Source organism: Mustelus asterias, chromosome 4 (assembly GCF_964213995.1).
Source record: "Mustelus asterias chromosome 4, sMusAst1.hap1.1, whole genome shotgun sequence".
Taxonomy (NCBI): Eukaryota; Metazoa; Chordata; class Chondrichthyes; order Carcharhiniformes; family Triakidae; genus Mustelus; species Mustelus asterias.
The window spans coordinates 24,624,731-24,651,315 of NC_135804.1; the positions used below are offsets into that span (position 1 = coordinate 24,624,731).

The 26,585-nt window shown below is 41.1% G+C and overlaps 1 protein-coding gene across 4 annotated transcripts in view; it reads right to left on the minus strand.

The window, feature by feature from the left end:
• wwp2 (WW domain containing E3 ubiquitin protein ligase 2) overlaps positions 1-26,585 on the minus strand; it is a 207,083-nt gene that overhangs the window by 36,262 nt on the left and 144,236 nt on the right. For all 4 annotated transcript variants that reach the window (XM_078210656.1, XM_078210653.1, XM_078210654.1 and 1 more), the window contains 2 exons: positions 15,485-15,539; positions 12,663-12,744 (listed from right to left, as the gene is read on the minus strand). In XM_078210656.1, the coding sequence (XP_078066782.1) occupies positions 12,663-12,744; positions 15,485-15,539 (137 nt within the window). The remainder of the gene's footprint in view (positions 1-12,662; positions 12,745-15,484; positions 15,540-26,585) is intronic.

A 26,585-nucleotide genomic window follows, 5' to 3' on the forward strand; every position in this document is an offset into this window, starting at 1 on the left:
TTTAATTTTACTGAACTCAATAATATTTGTCAATATAGCCATCATCAAGGGCCAAACAAGAATACAGTACTTTTACGGATCGAGCCATGGCATCATTGATTTATTATTTCTCACCATATTGATAGGTATCTTTCATACTAAGAGTTATAGATTCAATGTTAAGCAATAGCTCAGCAGCTATTGTTCAACATTGATCTTTTGAATTTGCTGAAATTTCTTTACAGAAGAGGAGGCTGAAGAAAAGCAGAACAAAAGCAGACATAAGAGTAACAGTTAATATTAAAAATACAATTAAATCAGAAGGTGATAAACAGAAATAGTGACAGAAACAGGGAAGCCAAAGAGCAAAAGAGAGAGAAGCAATGAGATATGCATTTCCTACGGTGATGTGAAGAAAGTTGAACGAGCTTGATGACTTCAGAATATGGTTTTCCCATTAGTTTACATAGAATAACTCATAGAAACCCTACAGTGCAGAAGGAGGCCATTCGGCCCATCGAGTCTGCACCGACCACAATCCCACCCAGGCCCTACCCCCACATATTTACCCGCTAATCCACGCATCTCAGAACTCTAAGGGGCAATTTTTAACCTGGCCAATCAACCTAACCCGCACATCTTTGGACTGTGGGAGGAAACCGGAGCACCCGGAGGAAACCCACGCAGACACGAGGAGAATGTGCAAACTCCACACAGACAGTGACCCGAGCCGGGAACTCTAAGGGGCAATTTTTAACCTGGCCAATCAACCTAACCCGCACATCTTTGGACTGTGGGAGGAAACCGGAGCACCCGGAGGAAACCCACGCAGACACGAGGAGAATGTGCAAACTCCACACAGACAGTGACCCGAGCCGGGAATCGAACCCGGGACCCTGGAGCTGTGAAGCAGCAGTGCTAACCACTGTGCCACCGTGCCGCCCATAGCACAAAGCAATATGTTGTTGGCAGTTTAGATGTGCTTACAAAGATAGTTTTAATATTTAATGTGATATATGATTAATGGTAAACTATATAATAATCATGTTAAAGTACATTGGGGCTTTTACATTTAATATCTTCAGATGAAATGGCTTGTCTTCGTGACAATTTACCCTTATAGTAAAATAGCTACTCCAAACTGGAAACTGAGCCTATTCAATTATTTGAACTTTATACGGTGCATAGTTAATCATGACAAATGATGTGAGCTCTAAAACACTGCCAAATTATGAATGAGTAACAAGAGATGCAGACTCATGATTTCAAAAATTGGATTTTTAAAATGCGTGACAGTGGAATGTACCCCAACTTCTTTTGCAAACCATACCAAATTAACTTTAACAGCAAAATGATTAAAATTGCAGCTTGTTGACTAAATTTATTCCAGTTAAAAATATTGGTTTGTAATATCCATCTTTCTTAAAGCTAAAATTATTTTAATTAAAAGAAAAGCAACTCCAGCAGCAGCATGTTCCTGGGTATGATTCCATATGTGCTATGCACATTGTGATACCTTGTTCAAAAGCGTCAACAGTGAATGCCAGCAAATTAATCAACTGCAGAGGGAGTTGAGGCCAATTCTGTGCTCACACATTCACACTTCCTGCAAGAATCACTGGGCAGAACAGTAAATTTTTCCCATTGAGCATTTAGTCTCCTATGACCATCCCAACCAAGACCAGCCAAAACAGCACAGACTGGAGATCAGAACTGCGATTTTCTTGGTACATATCGCTCGACTGCTCAACAGATAAACTCTCAGCCATTGAGCGGCCTTCAGCTTGTTCAATTTGTCATCACAAAGGGTTTTGGAATTCACATTGAGATCCAGCCCATGAAAATAAATAAGGTGGAAGTGAATCATTTCTGACTACATTTAACTAATTGGAGAGAGCAGTGGCACAGCCTTTGGGGGTAAATTTGCAATTAGCAAGTAGTATATTTAAAGTGGGGAGATGTAAAGACGGAAGAGAGACATTTTGAAAGATATTAATTAGAACATTTTGTGGCATCAAAGCCACCTCTTTCTCTCATATTGAATAGGACACCACATGAAATGCTTCGATAATTTCAACCTTATTACCGGTGGGTATGGATTAAAGCAGGAAAAATTGTCCAAGTACTAAATTGGTCTGATGATTCAGAACACAGGTTAGCAGATGTGGAAATACAAGTGCCATGCTGGTGCAATATAGGGTTCTCCCTGAGTTGTGGGAGGGCAATGGGGACACTCTGCACGTAATCATGCTAAACTTGGGAGTGCTGGATGTGCTTGACTGAGAAATCTAAAAAACAGTATTCTATTCTCTATCACAAACATTCCTTGCCTCGATGACCACAGACATTTGCCCAAAAATTTAAATGTACTTTTGAAATAACTAAAGGCACTTAGTCTCCTATGACCATCCCAACCAAGACCAGCCAGTTTTCATTTCCAACACCAGTGGTAAAATCCACACAGTAATTTTCCTTTTTAACAGGATTATGAAAATTCATGTTATGCATTTGGCACCAAGCGCACTTATGTTTTCTGCTAGTCATTTCCTTTGAGAACCCCTTTCAAATTGCTGTGGTCAATTTAGCTGTCTGAATGATTAAACCCATGCAGACTGTTTATCCACTTACTGGTCTTTGAACCTATATTTGGTACCCTGTCCAAATGAAGATAGAATAGTGATATACAAGAAATGACAAGTGGGCAACAAGAAGCCATTCATAATATTGGCTATCAGAGACATTCATTCACAAGAGATGAAACTAACACAGCAGTCTGCATGCTGTCTAACATGACGTTCCTGACTAAGGCAGGAATATTTAATGGGTCTACTTTCACTGGCCCCTGAATCATCAGAAATCCAACTGAGTCTGTCACTCAGGGAATGGGTGTTCCATATAGAAACATCATTTTTAAAAAACATTATCAAGCCCTGGAACTATGCCAACATAAGTATGTATTATTGTAAGCTAAACTCCAGGAAATTCTAAGTGCAGTTAAGATCCTATCACAAAGAAAACACTAAGTTGACCCAAGAAAGACACAATTAACAATGATGTGACAAAGCAGTAAAAATACTGAGACAGGGTTATTTCATAGCACAGATGTTAAGGTGAAGTGAACAGTTAGACAGTATCCCTACATGACAAAAATTGGAGTCCACTATCATAACTATTGTAGATGGTTTTTAGAATTAAAAAATAGTTCTACATAATTTAACATAACATTAAAAATGAATTTAATCCACACCTTTTGATTGCATAGTAATATTTCTTTAAACACCAGACACAGGAGTTGTACAATTCCAGTTAATCCACTGCTTATGGTAAAAAATAATAAATTTCAAACTATTTGTAAAATTGCTTCCATCTTTTGTAGGGTGCATAAAACCAATAATTCCAGTCCTACAATCACTAAAAAAATCCAGGGTTATGTGCAACGACAGTTTGCAATTGGCTTCATGCTAAAATTCATGAAAGAACAAGCAAATGCAAAGCTGAAAGATCCTGCAGTTCAATTAGGAACTTATCACAGGTAGTTTCCTCAGTTTTCACCCTTGTTTAAAAAAACACATTGGCTAGATTACACAGAGCACTGCAGTCCTAACCACCACCACCCACCCTGTCCTCTACTCACCTCGACACTGGCCTAAAATGTCGAGGAGCCTCCCATCATCCCGATGGATACACTGCAGCAATTTAATTTTGGGAGCTGTGCTAGTCACTTTAAGGGAGGGGCTGAAGCCTCACCTTAGGAGGAAATCACGACTTAAGAAAGCAGTCTGCCGATCGGATGGCAGCCGTTCTGTAGTCCCCAGAGCCCAAATTTGGAGCGGTGGCCACTGCTGAGTACAGGCAGCCCCACTATGCCAATAAACCTAGACAGGTCCGGGTCAGGGGTCTCAGATAAGGAAATAGGTTCAAGAGAATGGAGCTTGGAGGGTGTGGCTGGGTTTGTGGGGTGCCACTAAAGATACCTGGGAGCCCCACAGGGAGCCTCCCCCAACTCCATCCGGACAGCAGCCCACTCAGCCAAAGCTGCTGGGCTTACCGGACAGTGGGGCTTCCCACCACGAATAAAATACTGGTGGCAATAGAATGAGGCCCCTAACTGGCCACTTAAGGGCCTCAATGGGCCCTAGGGCAAGCAAACCTCTGAGCTTCCCCAATCCCATCCCCTAACCAGAAAAAATTCAGATATGTCGGGATTTTATGTGCCCTCCACTTTCAAGCCTGCTGGTGGGGCACATAAAATCCAACCCATTAGGTATTCTTATTGTACAATAAAAACATTTTGACATGCAAAGAGTGGCAGAATCACTGGTAACATTAGTGATCCTACTCTAAACAAGAGTTCAGAAGAACAGGATTTTTTTCCCCCATATTCTCTATTACAAAGCACATACTAGGGAATAAAAATCCTGGGAAGTTCAAACACCATTCTTGATTTAGTTGAGCAAAAATGTTGATTGGGTATTTGTAAATGAGTGGTAATGACTATAAAATACTTCTGCTATGCTGTCATAACTGCTGTTTCTGTTTCTACTGATCTCTGACAGGCAAATTGAGATAACCATGTTTGTTTTGTTGGTAATTACAGCTAATTGGCCACCATTTGGCTGGCTGTCAAATATAAGTCTTAAACTGCTGCACAGTTACTGAACCAGGACAGTGAGCCCTTTTGTATAATCACTGGTTCAACTTTTTCCAGATATTGTCATTAGAATAGCTAAAACTTCGAATCATAGAATCCCAACAGTGCAGAAGGAGGCCATTCAGCCCATTGAGCCTGCACTGACAACAATCCCACCCAGGCCCTATCCCCATAACCCCAATTATTTACCCTACTAATCCCCCTCACACTGGGGCAATTTAGCATGGTCAATTAACCTAACCCACACGTCTTTGGACTGTGGGAGGAAACCGGAGCAGCCAGAGGAAACCCTCGCAGACATGGGGAGAACGTGCAAACTGCACACATTCACTCAAGGCTGGAATTGAACCCAGGTCCCTGGCACTGTGAGGCAGCAGAGCTAAATGCTGTGCCACCGTGCTGCCAGTTCTAACAGTAGCTTTTTTTTTACTTTTTACAATTTCCTCCTTAGTTTTAAACTGTATTCTTGTTTCTGCCCTGCTTTCCTTCAGTGTGGGGAACTGGGAGGGAGATCATTCGAGCCTTTGGTGGACAGTGAACTTCTCCACAGTAAACAAGAGTGTCATTTTGCATTCACCTGTAGGACTTGAAACTCCCTGCTCCTTTTTTCTTCTAACAGTGACATAATCTCCTAACTATTGGTCAGAGATAATACTTGCAAAACACACCAACCAAACATTGTCAAATCTGCTTGTCAAAACCAGCACTCAAACACTAGGCTCCTAAAAAGGAGTTAAATATCATACCGCTGCCAAACAAAAAAACAATTTATTTTGCCTCCAACTTTTCTCCCACCTCTTGTTAAAGGCAATGACTCATGCTGAGAGATGGCAGAACTCCAGCACCTCATCCCAGCGACTACTCCTGCAAATCTAGATACATAATGTTAGCAACCATGGACAGGAGAGTTCAATCCTGTTCTCACCTAATATTAGCACAGGTACACTTTCCAGTCAACTTTCACTTTCCAGTGAATAAGCAGGCATCAGAGCAAGAACTTGGGCTGATTCTTTTTCCCTGCCAATAAATTCAAAACTAATCTAAGGAAACACTATTTCCATAAATCCATGGACCAGGCTCCTTGGGGAGAAGGTGGAAGCATTTGGTATTGATTCAGTAAAGAGCAAATTATATTAATTTCTTTCAAAAGAACAATATTTTGGGATACAGTGCATGAATAATTTGAGACATGACAGAGTACATGTAGTGTTGGTTAGGAATAACAGGTGACCTTACATCTATGATATAACAATTTTTAAAAAATTATTAAACACTGAGGAACTGAAGGAATGGAGTGTTTATGAAAGTATTGCAGTTACTTTCAAAAATTACCCAATAATTGATTAAACAAACTGTTTTGAAGTTTAATACGCAACAAAATACTTTCAAATTATTGAGGTAACAACCTGCTATTTGCTCATGTATTCATGCACATTTACTTGCAATTCAATTACCAAAGCGCCAAGATACTTGTAGGAGGAAGCTGTCTTGTTAGCCTTGGAAAATAAATTGGCAAAGGCAATGGGTCAGGTTTTGCAGTGCTGGTAACAGTAGCATCTTCAGCGGGGTGACACGGTAGCACAGTGGTTAGCACTGCAGTCTCACAGTGCCAGGGACCCAGGTTCAATTCCAGCCTCGGGTGACTGTCTGTGTGGAGTTTGCACGTTCTCCCCGTGTCTGCGTAGGTTTCCTCCGGGTGCTCCAGTTTCCTCCCACAGTCCAAAGATGTGCAGGTTAGGTGGATTGGCCATGCTAAATTGACCCTTAGTGTTAGGGAGGTTAGCAGGATAACTACGTGGGGTTACGGTGATAGGGTCTGGGTGGGATTGTTGTGGGTGCAGGCTCGATGGGCAGAATGGCCTCCTTCTGCACCGTTGGGATTCTATGATTTGCTGCTACTGAATGTCCCCCCAGTTAGTGAAGTGAAGATACACATTCTTGTGCCGATTAAAAAATTACAATGGGTTATCTAATGCTACTCCCAAGGGATCACTACTTCAAATGGCAAGTAGGAACCAGTGCGAATTTGGGCTAATTATCCACTAATAACAAATTAATTACATTTAAAAATCTACACCCGGTATTTCCAGCTGTAAGGGGCCTGCTCTTAATTTGAGTACTTAATCCAGAAGCCCACACCAGAGAGATCTTATAAAAATTCACATGGATTGAATTTTTTTTAAACATAAAACCTTTTAAAAGTTTGATGAAGCTCGCTAAAAAGTCTACAACATGTTAAAATGTTTTCTTAGACTTTTGAAATATGACTTTTTAATATGATTTATCTGATGAAAATTATTGTACTTTTAAAAAATGTGTTTCAAATTTTAATTATGAGAAGTAGGGCGAATTTTGTGAGTTGACAGCAGATGTCTGCTATTCGCCCCCATTGCCCTTCCAAGATTGACTTCAGCTTCAGGATACCGGGCATTTATAGTTCACTGTGGGAATCCTGAAGCTGGGGCCTGCTCCAGCACAGCCTGCCGTGGAGACCCCACATCTGCACAGTCTGCAATCAGAGAACATTTCAACATTCCCACCCCCACATTATTTGATTTGATTTATTATTGTCACATGTATTTACATAGTGAAAAGTATTGTTTCTTGCGCGCGATACAGACAAAGCATACCATTCATAGAGAAGGAAACGAGAGAATGCAGAATGTAAGCATAGAACAAGAGTAAAAGATAGAATCCGAAGGTATGCTGGGCACAGCTTGCAAGAAGTCACCTCGCTCCGGCGCCATCCCCGACTCTCACTGGGGTACGGGTTCCACACACACTGACTCTCACTGGGGTACGGGTTCCACACGCACACTGACTCTCACTGGGGTACGGTTCCACACACACACTGACTCTCACTGGGGTACAGTTCCACACACACTGACTCTCACTGGGGGTACATGTTCCACACACACTGACTCTCATTGGGGTATGGTTCCACACACACACTGACTCTCACTGGGGTACAGTTCCACACACACACTGACTCTCACTGGGGTACAGGTTCCACACACACACTGACTCTCACTGGGGTACGGGGTTCCACACACACTGACTCTCACTGAGGGTACATGTTCCACACACACTGACTCTCATTGGGGTACGGTTCCACACACACACTGACTCTCACTGGGGTACAGTTCCACACACACTGACTCTCACTGGGGGTACATGTTCCACACACACTGACTCTCATTGGGGTATGGTTCCACACACACACTGACTCTCATTGGGGTACGGTTCCACACACACACTGACTCTCACTGGGGTACAGTTCCACACACACTGACTCTCACTGGGGGTACATGTTCCACACACACTGACTCTCATTGGGGTATGGTTCCACACACACACTGACTCTCATTGGGGTACAGTTCCACACACACACTGACTCTCATTGGGGTACGGTTCCACACACACACTGACTCTCACTGGGGTACAGTTCCACACACACTGACTCTCACTGGGGGTACATGTTCCACACACACTGACTCTCATTGGGGTATGGTTCCACACACACACTGACTCTCATTGGGGTACAGTTCCACACACACACTGACTCTCATTGGGGTATGGTTCCACACACACACTGACTCTCATTGGGGTACAGTTCCACACACACACTGACTCTCACTGGCGTACGGGGTTCCACACACACTGACTCTCACTGGGGGTACATGTTCCACACACACTGACTCTCATTGGGGTATGGTTCCACACACACACTGACTCTCACTGGGGTACAGTTCCACACACACACTGACTCTCACTGGGGTACAGGTTCCACACACACACTGACTCTCACTGGGGTACGGGGTTCCACACACACTGACTCTCACTGGGGGTACATGTTCCACACACACTGACTCTCATTGGGGTACGGTTCCACACACACTGACTCTCACTGGGGTACAGTTCCACACACACTGACTCTCACTGGGGGTACATGTTCCACACACACTGACTCTCATTGGGGTATGGTTCCACACACACTGACTCTCATTGGGGTATGGTTCCACACACACACTGACTCTCATTGGGGTACAGTTCCACACACACACTGACTCTCACTGGGGTACAGGTTCCACACACACACACTGACTCTCACTGGGGTACGGGTTCCACACCCACACTGACTCTCACTGGGGTACGGGGTTCCACACACACTGACTCTCACTGGGGTACGGGTCCCACACACACTGACTCTCACTGGGGTACAGGTTTCACACACACCGACTCTCACTGGGGTACGGGTTTCCACACACACACACCGACTCTCATTGGGGTACAGGTTCCACACACATACTGACTCTCACTGGAGTACGGGTTCCACACACACACCGACTCTCACTGGGGTACGGGTTCCACACACACACTGACTCTCACTGGGGTACGAATCCCACACACACTGACTCTCGCTGGGGTACAGGTTCCACACACACAGACTCTCACTGGACCATTCAAAACCTCTGCAAAAAGTTACACCTTGCTCAATCGCACAGGATTTTTAATGGCAATGTGATTAATAAAATTTGATGAACAAGAGAAATTAAAATTAAACTTCGTAAATCCGAGAGTGCTGTTAAATAATGAATTTATAGATTTTGAGCTAAATATTTTTTAAAGTTCTGATTTTTTTTCAGAATACTATAGTTTGTGTTCATCCCATATTTCCCCCAATCTTTAATTTTGTCAATGTAAACTGTTTTAAAAGTGATCTTATTTTGTGCTTGTTTGTTTCCTGGTTGGGAGTGGTGAAAATCCTTTTATGTGATTGGCTGCTTGGACTCTACACTGAGTGCCCAGCAAAGAATAATGAAGTCAGTTATAGTACCATTGCGTGGCAATAGCCTGAACAGAGGGCATAGCTGAGGTATTAAGATGCTACCTAAGCCATGGTGAAAGAAGAGGTAGTGCAGACACTAGAAAGGTTCAAAATTGTTAAGGCAGAGGTATTGAATAGATTGTCTGTACTTAAAGTTGATAAGAAACCAGGACCGGATGAAGATGCATCCAAGGATACTGAGGGAAGCGAGAGTGGAAATTGCAGAGGCACTGGCATAATTTTTCAGTCTTCTTTAGATTCAGCAGTGGCCCTAAAAGACTGGTGAACTGCAAACGTTTCACCCTTGTTCAAAAAATGTGTAATGATAAGCCCAGCAACTACAGGCCAGTCAGTTTCAGTTCGGTGTTAGGGAAACTTCTAGAATCAATACTTCAGTGTAAAGTTAATAGTTGCATGGACAAATGCAAGTTAATTAAGGAAAGCCAGCATGGATTTCTGAAGGGAAAATCATGTTTAACTTGCTGGAGGTTTTTGAAGAGGTATCAGAAAGAATTGATGATGGCAATGCTATTGATGTAGTGTACATGGATTTCCAAAAGGCACTTGATACAGTACTGCATAACAGACTTCTAAGCAAAGTTACAGCTCATTGAATAAAAGGGACAGCAACAACATGGATACAGGAAACAGAGAGTAGTGGTTAATGGATGTTTTTCAGGCTGAAGGAAGGTTTGTAGTGGAGTTCCCCAAGGGTCAGTGTTGGGACCATTGCTTTTTCTGATATACATTAATGATCTAGTCCTTGATAGAAAGGGCACAATTTCAAAATTTGCAGATGGTACGAAAAGTGAAAGCAGCCAGAAAGGTCAATCTTTTTTAAAGTGACTAATACAGTTTTAGCAAAGAACTAATTGCAAACTTCAGCAAGCACACAACAGCAAATTAGTACAGTGATGAAGTGATGAACTGATGTTCTGATTCCATTTTGGCAGTACAATTTATTTTCTCATCAATTTCATTCACACCTTTCTTCTCGTATAATTATCTACTCCTTGCTGGGGTAAGTTCCTTAAGGACCATTGGTTATTATTCATAAAACTGATAAGTTAGTCAGCCACCAAGGAAGAGATATTTCTACCTGATACTTCAGGCACTTCCAGCAAAGGCCATAGAATAGCAATCAGGGTGGAAATCCTCATCAATTCTTTTTCTAACCCAGGTTTCTGAAGCCAATTATGACTATATTACTTGATACCAGACATCATCCAAACTGAGACAATGGGCAAAAGGCCACCATTACACAGACTGCTAGGAATTGCAAGTGAACTGGGACTATTTCCCTTACAATTATGACTGACTCTGTGTGGAGAAGCTCCAGTCTTCAAACATTGGTGGCATGGTTTAAAATGGCAAATCAACAAGGTGGGCTTATGGATGCAAACCTGCATATCACCATGCTATGGTTGAGTGCACTGGAGCCCTAATCGATCACATTTGAGCTCTCCATTTTTAGGCGAGAAGCTAATTAGCCCACAAAGATGATTTTTAAGTGTTGGGGTGAAAAAATGCCTTTGAACACAGATAAAGTTCTTTCATCCACGTTATGGTTAAATAGGTCGCATCAAGCAAGACGGAAATGAATTAAATTTTCAATAATTCTAATGCTTTGAGATTTCAACCTGAGGGAACTTTCATCAGAAGTAAGTCAAATTTAGAAACTGTGTAAGGTAATAACTACACTTCAAAACTAGTTCATGCCTATGAAGCACTTTGGGATATTCTGTCCTCTTTCAGGGTCTGAGTTAGCTAATATATATGTTAAAAATATTTTTGCCCTTGATTTTTTATATATCTATACATAGCATTTGCACTTTTCCTCTATAATCAGAAAAGAGTAGTCACCTGTTGTGTCAGATCTGCACTGCAATCGGCTCCTTGTAGCAGTGATGCAAGGTGCAGATATACAGTCACCAACTAAATTATCCATTTCATGCGCAGATCACACTATGTTTTGTTTAGTGCAAATAATTAGTAGATGTGACAAGGGAAATTAAGTACATGTTTAAGAGCATGTACTTAATTAAGAACAATAGCATTATAGTCTTCAGCTATTATGACAATAAACAGTGGAACAAGACTGTGAACCAGGTTAACAGTAAAAATGCAAAAACTACTAAGTGTATGCATTTTTCATTTCTTAGTAAGGAGACATGAGTTAATTTCATAGCTATTATTTCTAGTTGCAAGAATGTTTGTTAAAAATGTGTCCAATCCCTTTCATAAGTAAATGTCCTCTATTAAGAGATTTAAAAGTTTAGCTATGAAACCTGGAACTTCATTTTATTGCACTTTACTTAATGGTACATAGCTGTTTCTTATGAGAATCTATGTGAACATCACTGGGTTAGCAATGGTTTCAATCAAGCCAGTTTCCTTGCATGCTCAAAAAAGGTTTAGGATCAGAATTTGAGTGGTTTTTTTGAAGATCTGTTACCGTTTTGTTCATTAGTCTCCCTGAGTGCACGCACTTCCTGTGGCTGTCAGGGAAGGGACACGTAACCTGTTTCTCAGCAACCTTCAGTGCTGCTTGTAGCGATGTGCCAGGAGGTGCTCAGGATCAGCCTGGTGAAGACTACCCATTTGATTTTCCCTTGCAATGTACCAGAAATTACTGGGTTTCGTCATAGCAGAAACCCTCATAGCTATACAATCAGTAAAGCAAAAGAATAGTTATGAATATGAACTGAAGTTAGAATCAAAATGCATTCATAGGTCTACGCTAATGCAATGACCTTCTATAATTTGCTCCAATGTCAAACTGTGAAATCAAGTATGCCAAAGGGAGATCTGAGGAAAATTGAAATATCGCATTCTCCCAAAAAAGGGAGGAAAATTAAAAGCTGAACAAAGTGAAGGAAGGAAGATAAAATGAATTCAAAGTACTAATTAATTATGTCAGAAATTGCGTGGGAAAAATCATTGTTCTAAATGTGACTGATCAAACTACTTAAGTGCTGTTTGTGTATCTACACATATATGTACAGTAAGATAATATACTGAAAACCTGAACGAACAGTACCGGTTTCATATATATTTTAATCAGGGAATGCCAGGTGCATGAGATTGTTGCAAAATATAGAACCCTTAAAAATAAGTTACCATTTAATCAGATTTCCCCAAAAAAGGGCATCCCAATTATTAACTATGCTTATTTCAATATTTTAAAAGATTAGCTGCTCTCACCCTTGAGTTCTTGGGTCCTCCCATTGGGTTGTCCGTGTATTATGGTTAACAAAATAGACTCGTCCATTATCCTGGCGCTTCTCTGGAAAAAGAAAAATCAAGGCATTTCATCAACCTGACAATGCAAACATCACAAATGTCAATTTTTAATTCTGTGCTATCTTATTGACTGTCAATTATGTTATTAGGCAAGCTGATATGTTTTATGAACAATTCAGAATGGTTTGGGAATACTGTGGATCAACAGAAAGTCAAATCAAGTGGCAAGTGAAAGGACATCTTCTATCAGTTCTGTGAATGGAAAGTTAAGCAGCAGTGACAAGACAGCTGCATACTATAAGGGCTATTAGAGTTATGAAATAAGGTCCCAGTACAGGCAGACAGTCAAAGCTGTCCATTATTGCAAAAGTTTCAGTGTCACAGTTGGCTTGCAAGTTTGTATGTCCCATGTCGGAGAAATAAAAAGCGTCTGTCTGCATCGTGCTGTGAAAAGTGAACCTCTTGCCAGCTGTGTCACTGAACACCACAAGTGTTTAAAGTCAGTGAGGTTTACAGCTTAACTATTTGTGACTCCACTTCTAAAATCCTCACCCTCTGGAGGATAGGTACAAGTGAAAAGGTTTGAAAGAAGAAAAGTACAGGGCAAAATTGAACCTTTATAAAAACTCTCAAAAGTGCATTTGTTCTGCTGTTATAGATTATTTTCAGCTGACTGTTACGGTTTTTTTGGTCTCATGTACCTTTCTGATGATCCACCAGTTCCCTTTAAATAAATTTTAATTAAATAAAAGTAGTCTTTATTCTGAGGAAACAAGTATTTTACCAGTTAAAAGCCAGATCTCTCTTTTTGAGAATATGAAAATATCACGAGAAGTTCAATAACACTGCCTACCAACCCCAACCAATAACTGAATTATTGTGTTACTGCTACTACATCCAAGAGAACTACTTCTTACCACCCACTTTGCGGTCTGCCAGCCTCATAGAACATGTACATGATTTAGTATAGAGAAAAACAACAGACCTAAATTAATAAATGGTCCAGCCCACTCACTAATAAAAAGCTGTCATCCATTTCAATATCCTATCATTCCATGTTGACCCTCATGCTTCTAATTAAAGCAAATCAACTCCAGATGTAAATCAGAAGAACTACTGAATCTCTTTCAATTGACAAATGTTCTTGAACTACTGTGGTTACTAAGAAAGTGGCTATAATAATTCACCTTTTCAAAAAGAAAACTAAGCACAAGGACTTGTGTAAGAAGCTAGAAATTAGGAAATTCTGTGAAATTGTTTGGGTTTGGTTATGGCAAATGACTTAACTTTCAGCAGAATTGCTGGGTGCATGGGAGCTAAGGAGTTCCATAGATTATGGAAGAAATGAAGAAAGAATATGACAGATACATGCCAGCTACTCTACTTAAATCTTACCTCCTATGCCAACTCACAAAGTAGCACTGTTACTTACTAAGACCATTCCTCTATTCCCTTTTCCCCTACACAAAAGTCACTGCTTTCGATCCAAATTAAGGTTAGGTAATTAACTTGCTTTGAAAACAAAGCAAAACATGTTGATCCATTATCAACAAGGGATTATTTATAGTTTATATGCCATTTGGAATGTTTTCCCGTGTCTCTTGTATTCTTTCATCTTGCAAAAGACAGCATTGTTTAAGCCAAAAGTAGAAAGAAAATTAATAGTAAGGTGCCAAATGAGGTGGGAGGACCAAGCGCACCCATTCTGCAGGGAATTTAAAAAGCAGGAAGTTTTTTTTTTAAAGGGAGAGGCATCAAGAAATTGATATTCCCGGAACATACACTTTAGGAACAGCCTTCAGTGATTCATCACATCACATCACGATATCACAATGATAATCAGTTGCCACACACCAAGATCACAATCTCATTTGCATTGTTAGCGAGTTTGAGAAGTTCCCAAGTGAATTCCGTATACTCCCCCACGGGCTGGGAATATCAGAGTGACAACTATCCTCAAACTGTGGAACCGAGCAGAAACTTTCATGAGCCAAGACTGCAAACTTTAAAAAATACAAGTGGGCACTAAACATTTCTGATCTTTTCAGTGCCATTACTCTTTAGCAACAGCGACAACGAATGACGCACAGAATCAGTAAGCGCAACTGATATTCAATACCATACAACGCAGCACAATGCTGATTGGCAATAAAACAGTTTACGCTTTAACTTTTCTTTGGAAAATTGTAGCATTATGGTGTCAATATATCAGTACCAACATATTTCAACAAATGCTGAGGCCACAAGGGTACATGTCCATTGTCAATATTTCTGTTTGCTCCTTAATGGTACACCAATGTGGCTATGCCAATGATAAAAGGTTACATTTTAGGATTTTTCTTGCAGAACTACAATTTAATATTCTTTTGAATTGAATTTAATGCACCAAGATTAACATGACAAACAAGAATACCATCCCAAAGTAGAATAACAAATAAAATGTTGGAGTGAAAAGCAAAGTATGACTCTGAGTAGTAAGTTTCACTAAATAACTCATGACCATGAACCACATGGCTTGCTTACGACTACTGAGTTTCTAAATATGTAAAAAGCAAGTCAGAGGTTGTATTTTTTTTAAAAGAGAAATCAAATATCCTGTAACAGAACAGAAAACTACTTTCACTGAAATTCAAAACATTTAAGCGACTTCTAAACAATACAAAATAATTTTCACTTACAATTATATGGAAAAAGTGGCAAAGACAGCAACAAAATGCTTCAATTTAACACAAAATAGAATTGAAAAAACTCAGCTCAATTAAACATTAATCACGATTACTTACCCCAACCAGCAAGCAAAGGACCGAGTGCATCGTTGTCAGTAGAGATTCCAGATGACTATAACAGAAAAGATAGAAATCCAGCATATTGTTACTCGATAGAATGATTACGGTATTAAGATTGCGTTATCACATCATACTGTAATTTTTTTTGTAGGTCTCCCAACTGGTCTCTTCCTTTTTAACCAATTCTTGAAATTTAGTAGCTGCAGAAATCTTCATCTTTCAAATGTATGCAATGAAAGCTGAGGTTTTCTAAAGCAATTACACCTCTACAAACACAGTATAAGAAGCTCTAGCGAGACAGTTTAAAACTTCTTCATAGATCAATTGTAAAACACTAACTGTCCCAATGCTTTGACTGATACTGTTGGCTCAGTCAGTTGAAATTGCACAGTGCTGCTGTGAGTCTCTCTCTCTCCAAGATCTACACACAGAAATCACAGGCTGTACTAATGAAATCATTACTGCATGGTGTGTACGCCCAAGCTTCCTGCCTGCAGTGTGTGTTCAACCTTTCTCAATGTGCTGTTAATGTAACAGTACTCTGCTATGTAAATTATAACTGAGGGGACATTCATGTTCTTTCCAGACAGACGCCCTTCCCCACTATGAATGTTTTATTCATGCTCACAAAAGCACCTTTATTCTGAATGTAAATGAATGGCAATGAGGCGGCTGCTCTGCCCCAACCAAGCTGTGCAGCTCAGAGTAAAGGAAACTGATCATGACTAATGTTTTGGTATTTACATTATTAGCCCAGTGTTGTGCCAAAACTACTTGGCATATTGTCTGGGATGAGCCATTTTGCACTGCTTTTACAAATATCCTACAGCAAAATCATTGAAATTGTGATTACTCCTCAATGGCTCAACTTGATTCCAGTGTATTAGATTAGAGTTTCCATTAACATACCAGACCATGTACTTTATCACTGCCTTTACCTAATGGCTTAAATGAGTCAATGGCACTGGTTTTGTAACTCCACCATTTGAGTGCTTGCCTCTCATCCAGATCTTCAATTTGGGACTTCAAGGGCAGCCTTGAGCATCACTCAAATTTGCCAATCTCAGCTGGGGGTGTTGTTCAGCAACTACATTTCAAAGGGAAAATAGGTCCAATCCGTCTCTGTCCAACTGAATCAAATGGTCGTATGGCTCAATCACAGTGAATTTTCTGGTATGAGTGGGAATATAGCACAGATCCAATGGCCTTTGGTATCGAAAGAGTACCCAACTGCGACACTAATATTGGGCAAGACTATGCCGGTAACAGGATTCTAAAATTCATCATTTAAACATTGCTTCATTAAATCAAAAAAATAAATCCCTCAGTACATTTTCTTTCTTTCAATTGCATCTCATATCTGGAATGCCAGGGAAATGTTCATGGCTAGACAAGTTAAATTTTTTTTTAAAAGACTCATCTCTCCAGGATGAATTCTGCCAAATCAATTCCATCATTGGAAGGGTAAGTTGTAATATTCATGAAACTTCAGTTTGTGTAGGTCGTCTATAAATTCATTCGTAGTTCATTAAATACAAATCATGTAATTGTGTCATTTCAAACTGAAAAACTAAAATCGGACACATTTCTCAATAAGATTTCTGAACTAATCACATTCTAAATATACTGCCCCCATACATCAAAGTACAGATGATATTAAGTACTGTTGAGAACCTCACTTATTATATTACAGCATATGATTTAGAAAGATTATTCAGTTGATTTACTTCTCCAAAAAAAAACGTATTTTGTTTCTCCTGGGAACACAGTATTTTTTTAATATAATGTTGAGTAACCACATATTATTGTTTGTCACAAAAATTAAATACAATCAGAAAAATCTAGAGAATGAATACAAAGTGGCATGGTTTACCAGATTAATATAAAGTGGCATGGTTTACCAGATTAAGAGCTTCTGGGGAAAAATCATCTGACATTAAGCTGATTGCTATGATCAGATTTGTGTGTGTGTGTGTGTGTGTGTGTGTGTGTGTGTGTGTGTGAGGGGGGGATCCCCTCTTCTCATTTGACCGCAACAGGATTTTTGAAAAGGAGATAATTGCCAATTCAGTGGGAGGTTAACTGTTTACGCGTTGTGATCACAAAAGAATCAGATAGGTTTTCTTGAGTTTTAACAAAGGAAAGAGGATAGCTTTTATTGGGCTTAATCTGGTCCAAGTAAAATAATAATATATGCTCTGACTTTCACACGCACAGGCATACAAACATGCACTCGAGGCCTCACTCTCACACAAGTAAATTACAGAGTGGGGATGGATAGAGTCAGTTGGAATTAAAGGGGTATACAGTTCATGGAGGTTGGTGGCTTGGCTGGCTTCAGGCTGAATTCCGCATCCCTGCTGCTTTGACTCGATGATCTTGGTGCTTTCTGTGTTGATACAATTTAAAGATGCAGACAGATGGTTGATCCGTTTTCTGCAGACACCAGTGCTGCGTTGTCTTCTTTCAAAAAGAACTGTCTGCAACATTTGGATTTGGATTATTTACAATCAGCAGACAGGGATCAAAAACATAGAAGTTGAGTAGAGGTAGAGGGCGAGAAAGAGAGAGAAGAGAGCGATGGAGGAAGGAACCTACTCTTGTTCTTTCTGCATCTTGGCTGATCCTCTTGTTCTGCAGAGAAAGTTGGTGCTTAAAACTCTCAAAAAGTTGGGCTGTCACATGACTACCTCTCGCCAGCTCCCAGAGGTCCAAATAAGGTCATGGCCAATGTATTCCAACTGTAGCTTGATAAGGTCATGTTGGGGATTCCCTCTCTCAGCCAGGGTTCCATTGTCCAAGTGGTTATGTTTAATTATTTATCTTCACCCTATTGAGTACCCAGATGAGTATCTGGACACTATGTCCTTAGAGAGCTTTTGTGACACATCTCAATGGCGTTGTAAGTGATACAAATTATGGAACCATGTTCGGGTGCGAGCACAAGTCAGTGGAATGTGGCTTTCGTCTCGTTTTAAAAAATAATTCAATGAGGAGTTTCAGCTGGTAGATTTAAAAAAATATTTTTGGCAGAAAGCATGTTTTCATGACAGGATGTGGAAAGAAGAGTGCTAATTTCAACTCTCGTTTTTTCAGAGAGATCAGAACAAGCAGGGATTTGAAAAGCCATGGGTGAAATTCACCCAAAAAAATTCTAAGTGCCGAATTCGCGTGAAAACTGATTTTCAAAATGAATCGCCCACACTCTGTGACGCAAGGAGAGCCCTAGTGTGAATCTTGTTAAAAAATAGGGGGTGGGGCCTATTCTCGCTGGAGCGGCCGGCCGCATAGTGCTGAGCGGGCCACTGCACATGCGCCGATCTGTCATTGCGGAGATTGACACATGTGCAGTAGCCCCGCACTGCCAATCTTCCAATCGCTGGCCAGCTTGACCACTCCGACCTCACACCCCCGACAGATCCGATTTTCCTGACCTCTCCCCGCCCCCCCCCAACCCCCGGCAGGCAGGCAGCTGGCAATGCCCCCCTTTACACCCGACCTCCTTGGGGGGCCTCCATGGCCCCCTTTCACTCCAGCAGGGTTCGGCCGCCAGCTCCCCTTTAGTGGCTAGGGAGAACTGCTGTAAAACCCGCTGGAGTGAAACACTCCTGTTTGGTGGGGGGGAGGGGGGGGGGGGGAAATGACGCTAACAGGCCCGGAGACATCAGTCCCAGGCCTGATAATGATATTCAAGTTGTCATTTAAATAATTTCTTCAGCTCTGCGCCGATTTCTGACATGGAGCTGTTGACACCGGTAATCCGGTGGCCGGAGACATGTGGGGGCCGTGGCGCTCAGCGGGAAGCCCGCTACACAGCCCCTGCTTATGTCTCCTGACCTGCTGCGCTGCTGGGAGAATCTCTCTCTCTTTCTCCCCCCCCCCACCCACCCCCCCCCCCCCCCCCCACCCCCCCCCCCCCCCCCCCCCCCCCCCACCATATTTGGCCACTTACTGCACCATTATAAAATCGTTATTTCTCATCTTAATTTTAACTTCAGTTTTTTGAATCAGGAATGGCGTTTCCCCATGGGCAGTCAGGATCTTCATAAGTATATTTAAATCAATTATGCACTCAGGACCCAGTTACAATTTTAACCCAAAATGACTGAAGCTCTGGGCAGCCTCTGACCTACCAGTGAACCATGGTGGGACTAACCTGTCAGATACACTGAAGAAACAATGAGCTGCAGCTCACTAGATGAAAGGATATATTTATTGTTTTTTTTCTCTGTTCCAAGGATATGAACATCATTGGCAAGGCCAAAATTTGTTGCTCAACCCTAACTGTCCTCAAGAAGATAGTGGTAACTATTTTTTTGAACACCCATGGTGTTGTTAGGAAAGAAGTTCTAAGATTTTGACTCAGCAACAGGGAAGGGACACAGCAACATCCAAATCAGGAGCATGATATTTGGTGGGGAACTGGCAGCTAATGGTGTTCCCATGTGTCTGCTGCCCTTGTCTTTCTGTATCATCAAGATTGAGGGTTTGGAAGGTACTGTCTAAGGAGCATTGGAGAGTTGTTGCGATGCATCTTGGCGATGGTACACACTGCTGTGCAGGTGATGGAAGGAATGAATGTTGAAGGTGGTGGATGGGGTGCTGATCAAGCAGGTTGCTTTTTGCTGGATGGTATTGAGCTTCTCGAGTATTCTTGAAATTGCACTCATCCAGGCAAGTGGAAAATATTCCATCACACTTCTGATTTGTGCCTTGCAGGTAGTATACTGGCTTTGGGGAGTCAAGAGATGAGCTTCTTGCCACAGAATTTGCAGCCTCCGATCTGGCTGATAGACACGGTATTTAAATGACTGGTCTGGTTGAGTTTCTGGTCAATGGTGACTCCCAAGATTTTGAGTTGGGGGGTCCAGTGATGTCATTGAATAGCAAGGGAAGATGGTTAGACTTTTGTTGGAGATGGCCATTACCTACCACTTGTATGACATTTGTCTGGTTTTCCAAGAGAGTTTCCAAGTTTCAAATTGCATCTTTCCCACTTATTCTGCAACATCATCCTTTTGATGGGATTATTATTCTTAGATTCATTTGCATGAAAGAAGAACTGGAACCGGAGATACAACAGAAGCATCAGCAAGACATCTTAAGACAGCAGGTCTGACGTACCACGTCTGGGAAACCAAACCAATCACATAGGGTGTCCAGGTCAAGAGTCACTTTCTTGAATTTAGCAGAGTAGTGTAGTATGCGGGCTATGTTTGCCAGTCAGATCATCAGAGACCTCTGCAACCTCCTGCAACATGATCAACTGCCTGCTGAGTACAGAGTTAAGCTTTGCCAGTGGCTCTCAAATTCACTGCAGACCTTAAATCTGTCCCTGCTGATTCCTTTCAGTCAATTACAGGAGACACCAGCCACATACCCAGAGTCTGCAATACACATCTGCATTGAGCAGACTGTTGACTCACTGTCTGCCACGGCTGATCAGTACACCACTTTCTCTATTGACCTCAGACTTCCACTCGTGGCTAGTTTCCCTCAATTCCAGGGCACCATTGACAGCACACGTTACAATCAAGACAGCAGAGTTCCAGCCAGTAGCATTGGTTAATAAAAATAAATGCTGTATCCAATTAATAGACAATCACAGGAACAGTATTATGCAAGTTTATAAAAGGTACTCAGGGACATGACATGATTCATTTGTTCTGCGACCTTCAACCACACCCAGTATTCAACCCTTTCAGAACGTATCACACTGACTACTGGGAGATGTGGGATACTCCCTGCACCACCAACAACCCAAAAATGTCATAGCAACAGAAATATAACATACAGTTGAAACTGTCAGTGGGTTGCCTTCAACGTACCTCAGATAGAGTGCCCTGCTTTGTTACGTTGTTTGGCATAATGCATAATCTCGCATTAGAGAGACATGCATTTGGAAGAGGCAGATCAACAGCAGCAACCCTCACCAGACAAATAAGCCAAGGGTAAGGGAGGGGGGAACACTTCAAACCTTGCAGTAAGAGATCCGAAGACTCAATAATTCCAAGGACCTGCTCAATTCCCTGTTTTCTCAGAGCCCCTCTGCATTAACAGTCCCTGTTTCAACCTTCACTAATCCCTTAATTCTGTATTAAACACTGCAACCATTCAGAAATCTTCTATATCAATGACATATTAACAATGCTGCTACTAAACCACAATGCAGACCAAAGTACAAAATATTACACATGTGATTAATTTACCAGCAAAAGTCACAAGTCTTCCATTCATTTCTCACCCAAGTGATCAACTCAATGTTTTTTTTCCCCTGGTAGCCTCAGCGAAGCTGGTAGAAGGCTGCTGTTCATTATACTTGGACCCTTGAAATGCCCTTAACTTATAAGTGCTTGTGACTGTGAGGTACAGGTTACAGGCTGTGAGATCTCGGCTGCTATCACGCAATTTGGCCCAGTTTACTTAATGGGACTATGGTGGATATTAGTTCAGGGGGTGGCAAAGCATTAGCTTGCATCTTGATAGAGACCAATACATTCAACTCTTGTCACACCACTGTCATTCCCTTGTAGCTAGGCCTTGTCACTTCCATTAATCTGTAAAAAAGCCGATTGCAGAAGATAAATGACTCCTTCAAATCTCTTTGGTCCACTAATCTAAGGTGAACACATCTGTCTCTCTAATGTGGAACACATAGCCGGCATGAACTTTCACTAAAGCTGCAAAGGCCTGTGACTGCTACTCACTGTGAGGATTCAACTGCAGCATTTATGGAGGTGACCACACTTTCCAAGCTACAATGTAAGGTGTTGATCTCATACAAGGTCACACAACACAGGATAGAAGCAGGCAGCTCAACATTTTTAGCTGTAGAGCTGAAACTCTTCCAATACCACAAAAAGCTGTTTATATCATGTCTGAAGCATTTTTCATTCCAAGACTGGGCTCCTTAACCTCTCATCTATGTTCTCTTCAGCAGAGCTGGTACAAGACCTCACCCATTGGCAAGTAGTCTCCTGTGCTGGCCTTATCATCAGTACCTGGTGTTGCTCACACATGCTGGGTCTTTTGTCAAATACAGATCAAGTGACAATGATTGAGTTTGTGCCTGGGGGCAATGTCGGGTGTGACAACCCATGCACAGGATTGTCCTCCCCTGAGGTGTTTGGCTCTGCAGGAGTCTCCTGATACCAAGCAGAACATAGAATAGAAAGAGGAACAAAACAAGAGCTGGAATGGTAGATAGAAGATTGACATTTGCAGGCAGCAGTCTTAAAAATACAGTTTGAAGCTGTGAAGCTTTCTGAGGTAAATGAAGGGCTACAAATAACATGCAGACATCCTGCTCAGGTAAGCTGCTATAACCTGGTCTTCCCCAATGCTGTATGCTGTTGAGAAATGTGGAGAGATGGAGAGTTCTACCCCCCACCCACTTGAAGTTATTGAATCTCTTTTTAGATTGAGCCGAGGTCCTGGGGGTAGGGGAAGAGGATGAATTTGATGGCTGTGATGTGTTCAACCATCTCTGTCCTGGCCTGCTTCATCATGGACTTGTATCTGCTCTTGCCCTCATTTCCTCTACTAGGAACTTCAGGGAAATATCAGAAAATCAGGGACCAGCCATTCTACCTATTGGTGTTGTCACAACCTTTACCAGCCTTTTGCAAGCAAAAATCATAAGCGGGGAGTGCAAACACTTTCAGGAGTGCATCCCCACTTTAATGAGGTCTGGGGAGTTGTGGCGCAAGTTCCACATATCATGTGGAAGGCAGCCAGTCAGTCGAATGGAAATGCAAAGGTCAAATGGCAAGAGTGACATTGGTGCCTGCCATCCATGCACACCCTACCCCACCCCTCAATTCACGTCTCAGTTAAAAATGGAGCTAAAATCTATAAGTGGTGAATACACAAAGCTTACACAAACTGGGGTGGGGATTTTTCCCCCCTAAATGTTGCTGCTTTAAATAAGTTATCACATTTATAGCATTGTAGGCTTTTCAAAATATTTACTTACATGGAAAAGCCACCAAAGAACATTTGCAGTGAGCTTTGGATATTTAGTTTCAAAACTGTGAGCCAGTGTGGCTGACCCATTTATGGCTTCATAAAGAAGTTCCAACAAGGTGTCAATGAAGATATTTTCCAATAGCCCAGCGTCTGCCAATTGAAGAAATTAAGGCGGCAAATAATGAGGAAACCAATTGTCAAAAGAGTTTCATTTGCATTTTACAGACATTTGTTAGATTTTGATTTTTAATTTCTGTCAAGAGCAATTTTACAAGCTAATGGACAGAAAAGGTCAGAATAGATTTCAGCTTAAAATTTCTGGACATTTCACCGCCACTTTTTTTTCCCATTCTCCAAACTGTCTGAACAGAGAAAGGAGAGTTAAAAATTTAAATACAAAATTGATATAATTTTCCCTGGAACAAATCCTAAACTTTTTGTCCTCAATCTTTAGCAAAATTTATGATTAATGGGACAGCATTTGAACTCTGGAAGCAAAAGTACCATGATAAGAATTTTCCATTTCCCTTTGCTTGTATGATAAATAGAAATATATCCCCAGAGACCTGTAATTACCTGTGTTTACTAATAATTAGCATTAATTTTCTGCAAAATGCCATTTTGGGGAAGTAAAAGGGGTTATAAAGGAAATTAGTTACTTAGAAATCATCTACTCATTCCTCAAAGAACCATTTTCAAACTGATTACCACAATATATTAGCTCTTAAAACTACCTCTAAACACTGTAATTTTAGCAACCGTAATCCAATTCTGAGCTATTTCCATGTTTAATTTTTAAAAAGTTTTCGTCATCATGGGCTTCACTCCCTCTAGATCCAAATAACATTGTTACTGAGATGATTTCTTTTCTATAAAATCACCACTGAGAGATGAGATTTGGAAATGGGTGCTTAGAAGCCAGAGCAATAAAGCGAAACGGTGTTATGTTAGCAGCAATGACCACTAAGGAGCACGAGTAGTTTGCCAATTTCAATATTGCTTTTATGAGGAAATCTGTATTTTTAAATTGGGTTTGTGGGTTTTCGGGGCAAGGGGCAAGGGCTGAGGACTACAATTCCCAGCATTCCCAGGGCTCTGGCACAAGCATGTCGTGTGGCAGGAGGGCAGGCTGCACGTGCACAAAGATGGTTTGAAAACATGATTGCATGACCTGCTGTGAGGTGCAAAAACTCGACCAGGGAACCGTGTGTGCAATGTGAAGAGAGAGTCCATGTGACAGTTAGTTGGGAGCGGAAGAAGAATGTTAGCTGTGGGCCACTAAAGTGCTGTCATTAGCTGTGCAACTGGGACACTGGAAAAGTCCACAAGCAATTTATAGCTACTACTGCTCAGAGGCTGGGGCTCAGAGAAGAGGGTTGGCAGCACTGTTGGGAGCTAGAAACTGTGTCCGAGTATAGACTCTATCATGCAACCTGGCAAATACTGTGGGACGCAGTCTCAGATGAGGTGATTGAGTAGCTGGGAGATGGGGCAGTCAGAGCTGGAGTCTGGTTGCCCGACAACTCATTGCAGACAGAAGAGGAAAGAGGGCTTCCAAGCCGAGTTGGAGCTACTATTGAGGCAAATGAGAGGCTATATTGTTGAAAGAGGGGAGCTGAAATCCACCATAAGGAAGATGAGAATTGGAAGAACTTTGTAATCACAGTGATCACTGTCATCTGGGTAGATTGCTGAGAAATATGTGGGATCTGTCTCAGTTATGCCTACGATTTGGCATACAGTTTGTGTTCAATCACAGATTGCTTGTTAATTCATGTTTACATCATGCTAATTCTGGATGTTAGTGTGCAAGATAGGTAGTATTGACTTTTAATTGTATAGTAAAATTGCTTCCGTTTGCTTGAAACTGAGGAATCTTGTGGCTTTATTCTCTTAGTAAATAGCTGGGATTTCAAATTTTGTCCAGATCATAGTATCATGCTCTAGAAGTACCATGTTAATGCAATGAAGGGAGCTTATGAGATGCAAGTACAAAAACAGCATCAGCAAAGTGCCAAAATAATAGTTAGCAGAAGGAATACATCTCATAATAACTAATGTTGATCTCAACTAAATGTAGTCAGAATCAACTGAAAAATATAAATTTCTTCTAAAACCCAAGGTGCTACTGTTATAAAAAAGAAAATGCTAGAGATCCCCAACAAATAAGGCAGCATCATAATATAAAGGCAAAATACTGCAAATGCTGGAATCTGAAACAAAAATAGAAAATGCTGAAAAACTCAGCAGATCCAACAGCATCTGTGGAGAGAGAATAGACCCAAAGTTTCGAGTCAGGGTGACCCTTCGTCGGAACTGATTGAAGGGTCATCCTGACTCACAATGTTGACTCTTTTCTCTCTCCACAGATGCTGTCAGACCTGCCAAGTTTTTCCAGCATTTTCTGTTTGTGTTAAATAAAGCAACATCTGTGGAGAGGGAAACAGAGTTAACATGTGTCAGTTATATTACTTTGCAGCTATTCTTAAATTCAAAGTCTATGTTTTCTTTCCATTTTATCATGAACGATCATAAGCCATGGATAAATAGCTATGTCATTTTAATCCCCTATTGAAACAATATCTTTCTATAAAATGAGGATCCAAGGTCTCCTCATGTTGCCGCGTTAATATGCTGTGTCACAAATTAATAGGATAAATAATTTATTCCGAGAGATTTCCATACAGTCTTGCGGCATGCGCAGTACCATGAAAGGTAGTTGCCAACCTTTCTCTGAGTTCGTGACTGAGTTCAGAGGAGTACAAGAGGAAAAAAACAGTTCAGACCAGTATTGTTATTTCCATTTTTACTGGTGCTCCATTTTAAAGTAAAGATCAGTTTGGACCAGTCGTCTTATTTCCCCATTTTTCTTTCCTTGTGGGAAAGAATGGAACGGTTCACTTTTCAGCCTTAAAATGGGGCAAATGAAATTAGATTTCATAGAATCATATAAGATACTAAGTAGAATAGAAAAGGTTAACTCAGAACCCTACTCCAAATTAAACCAGGCCTGATGAGTAACAAAAAATAGCAATAACAAAAATAAACTAGTTGGGATAAAAACAACAAATTTCAGGACTGAAGATCATAAAAGATTTCATATCTGGAATGATCTTCTAGATAAGGTAAT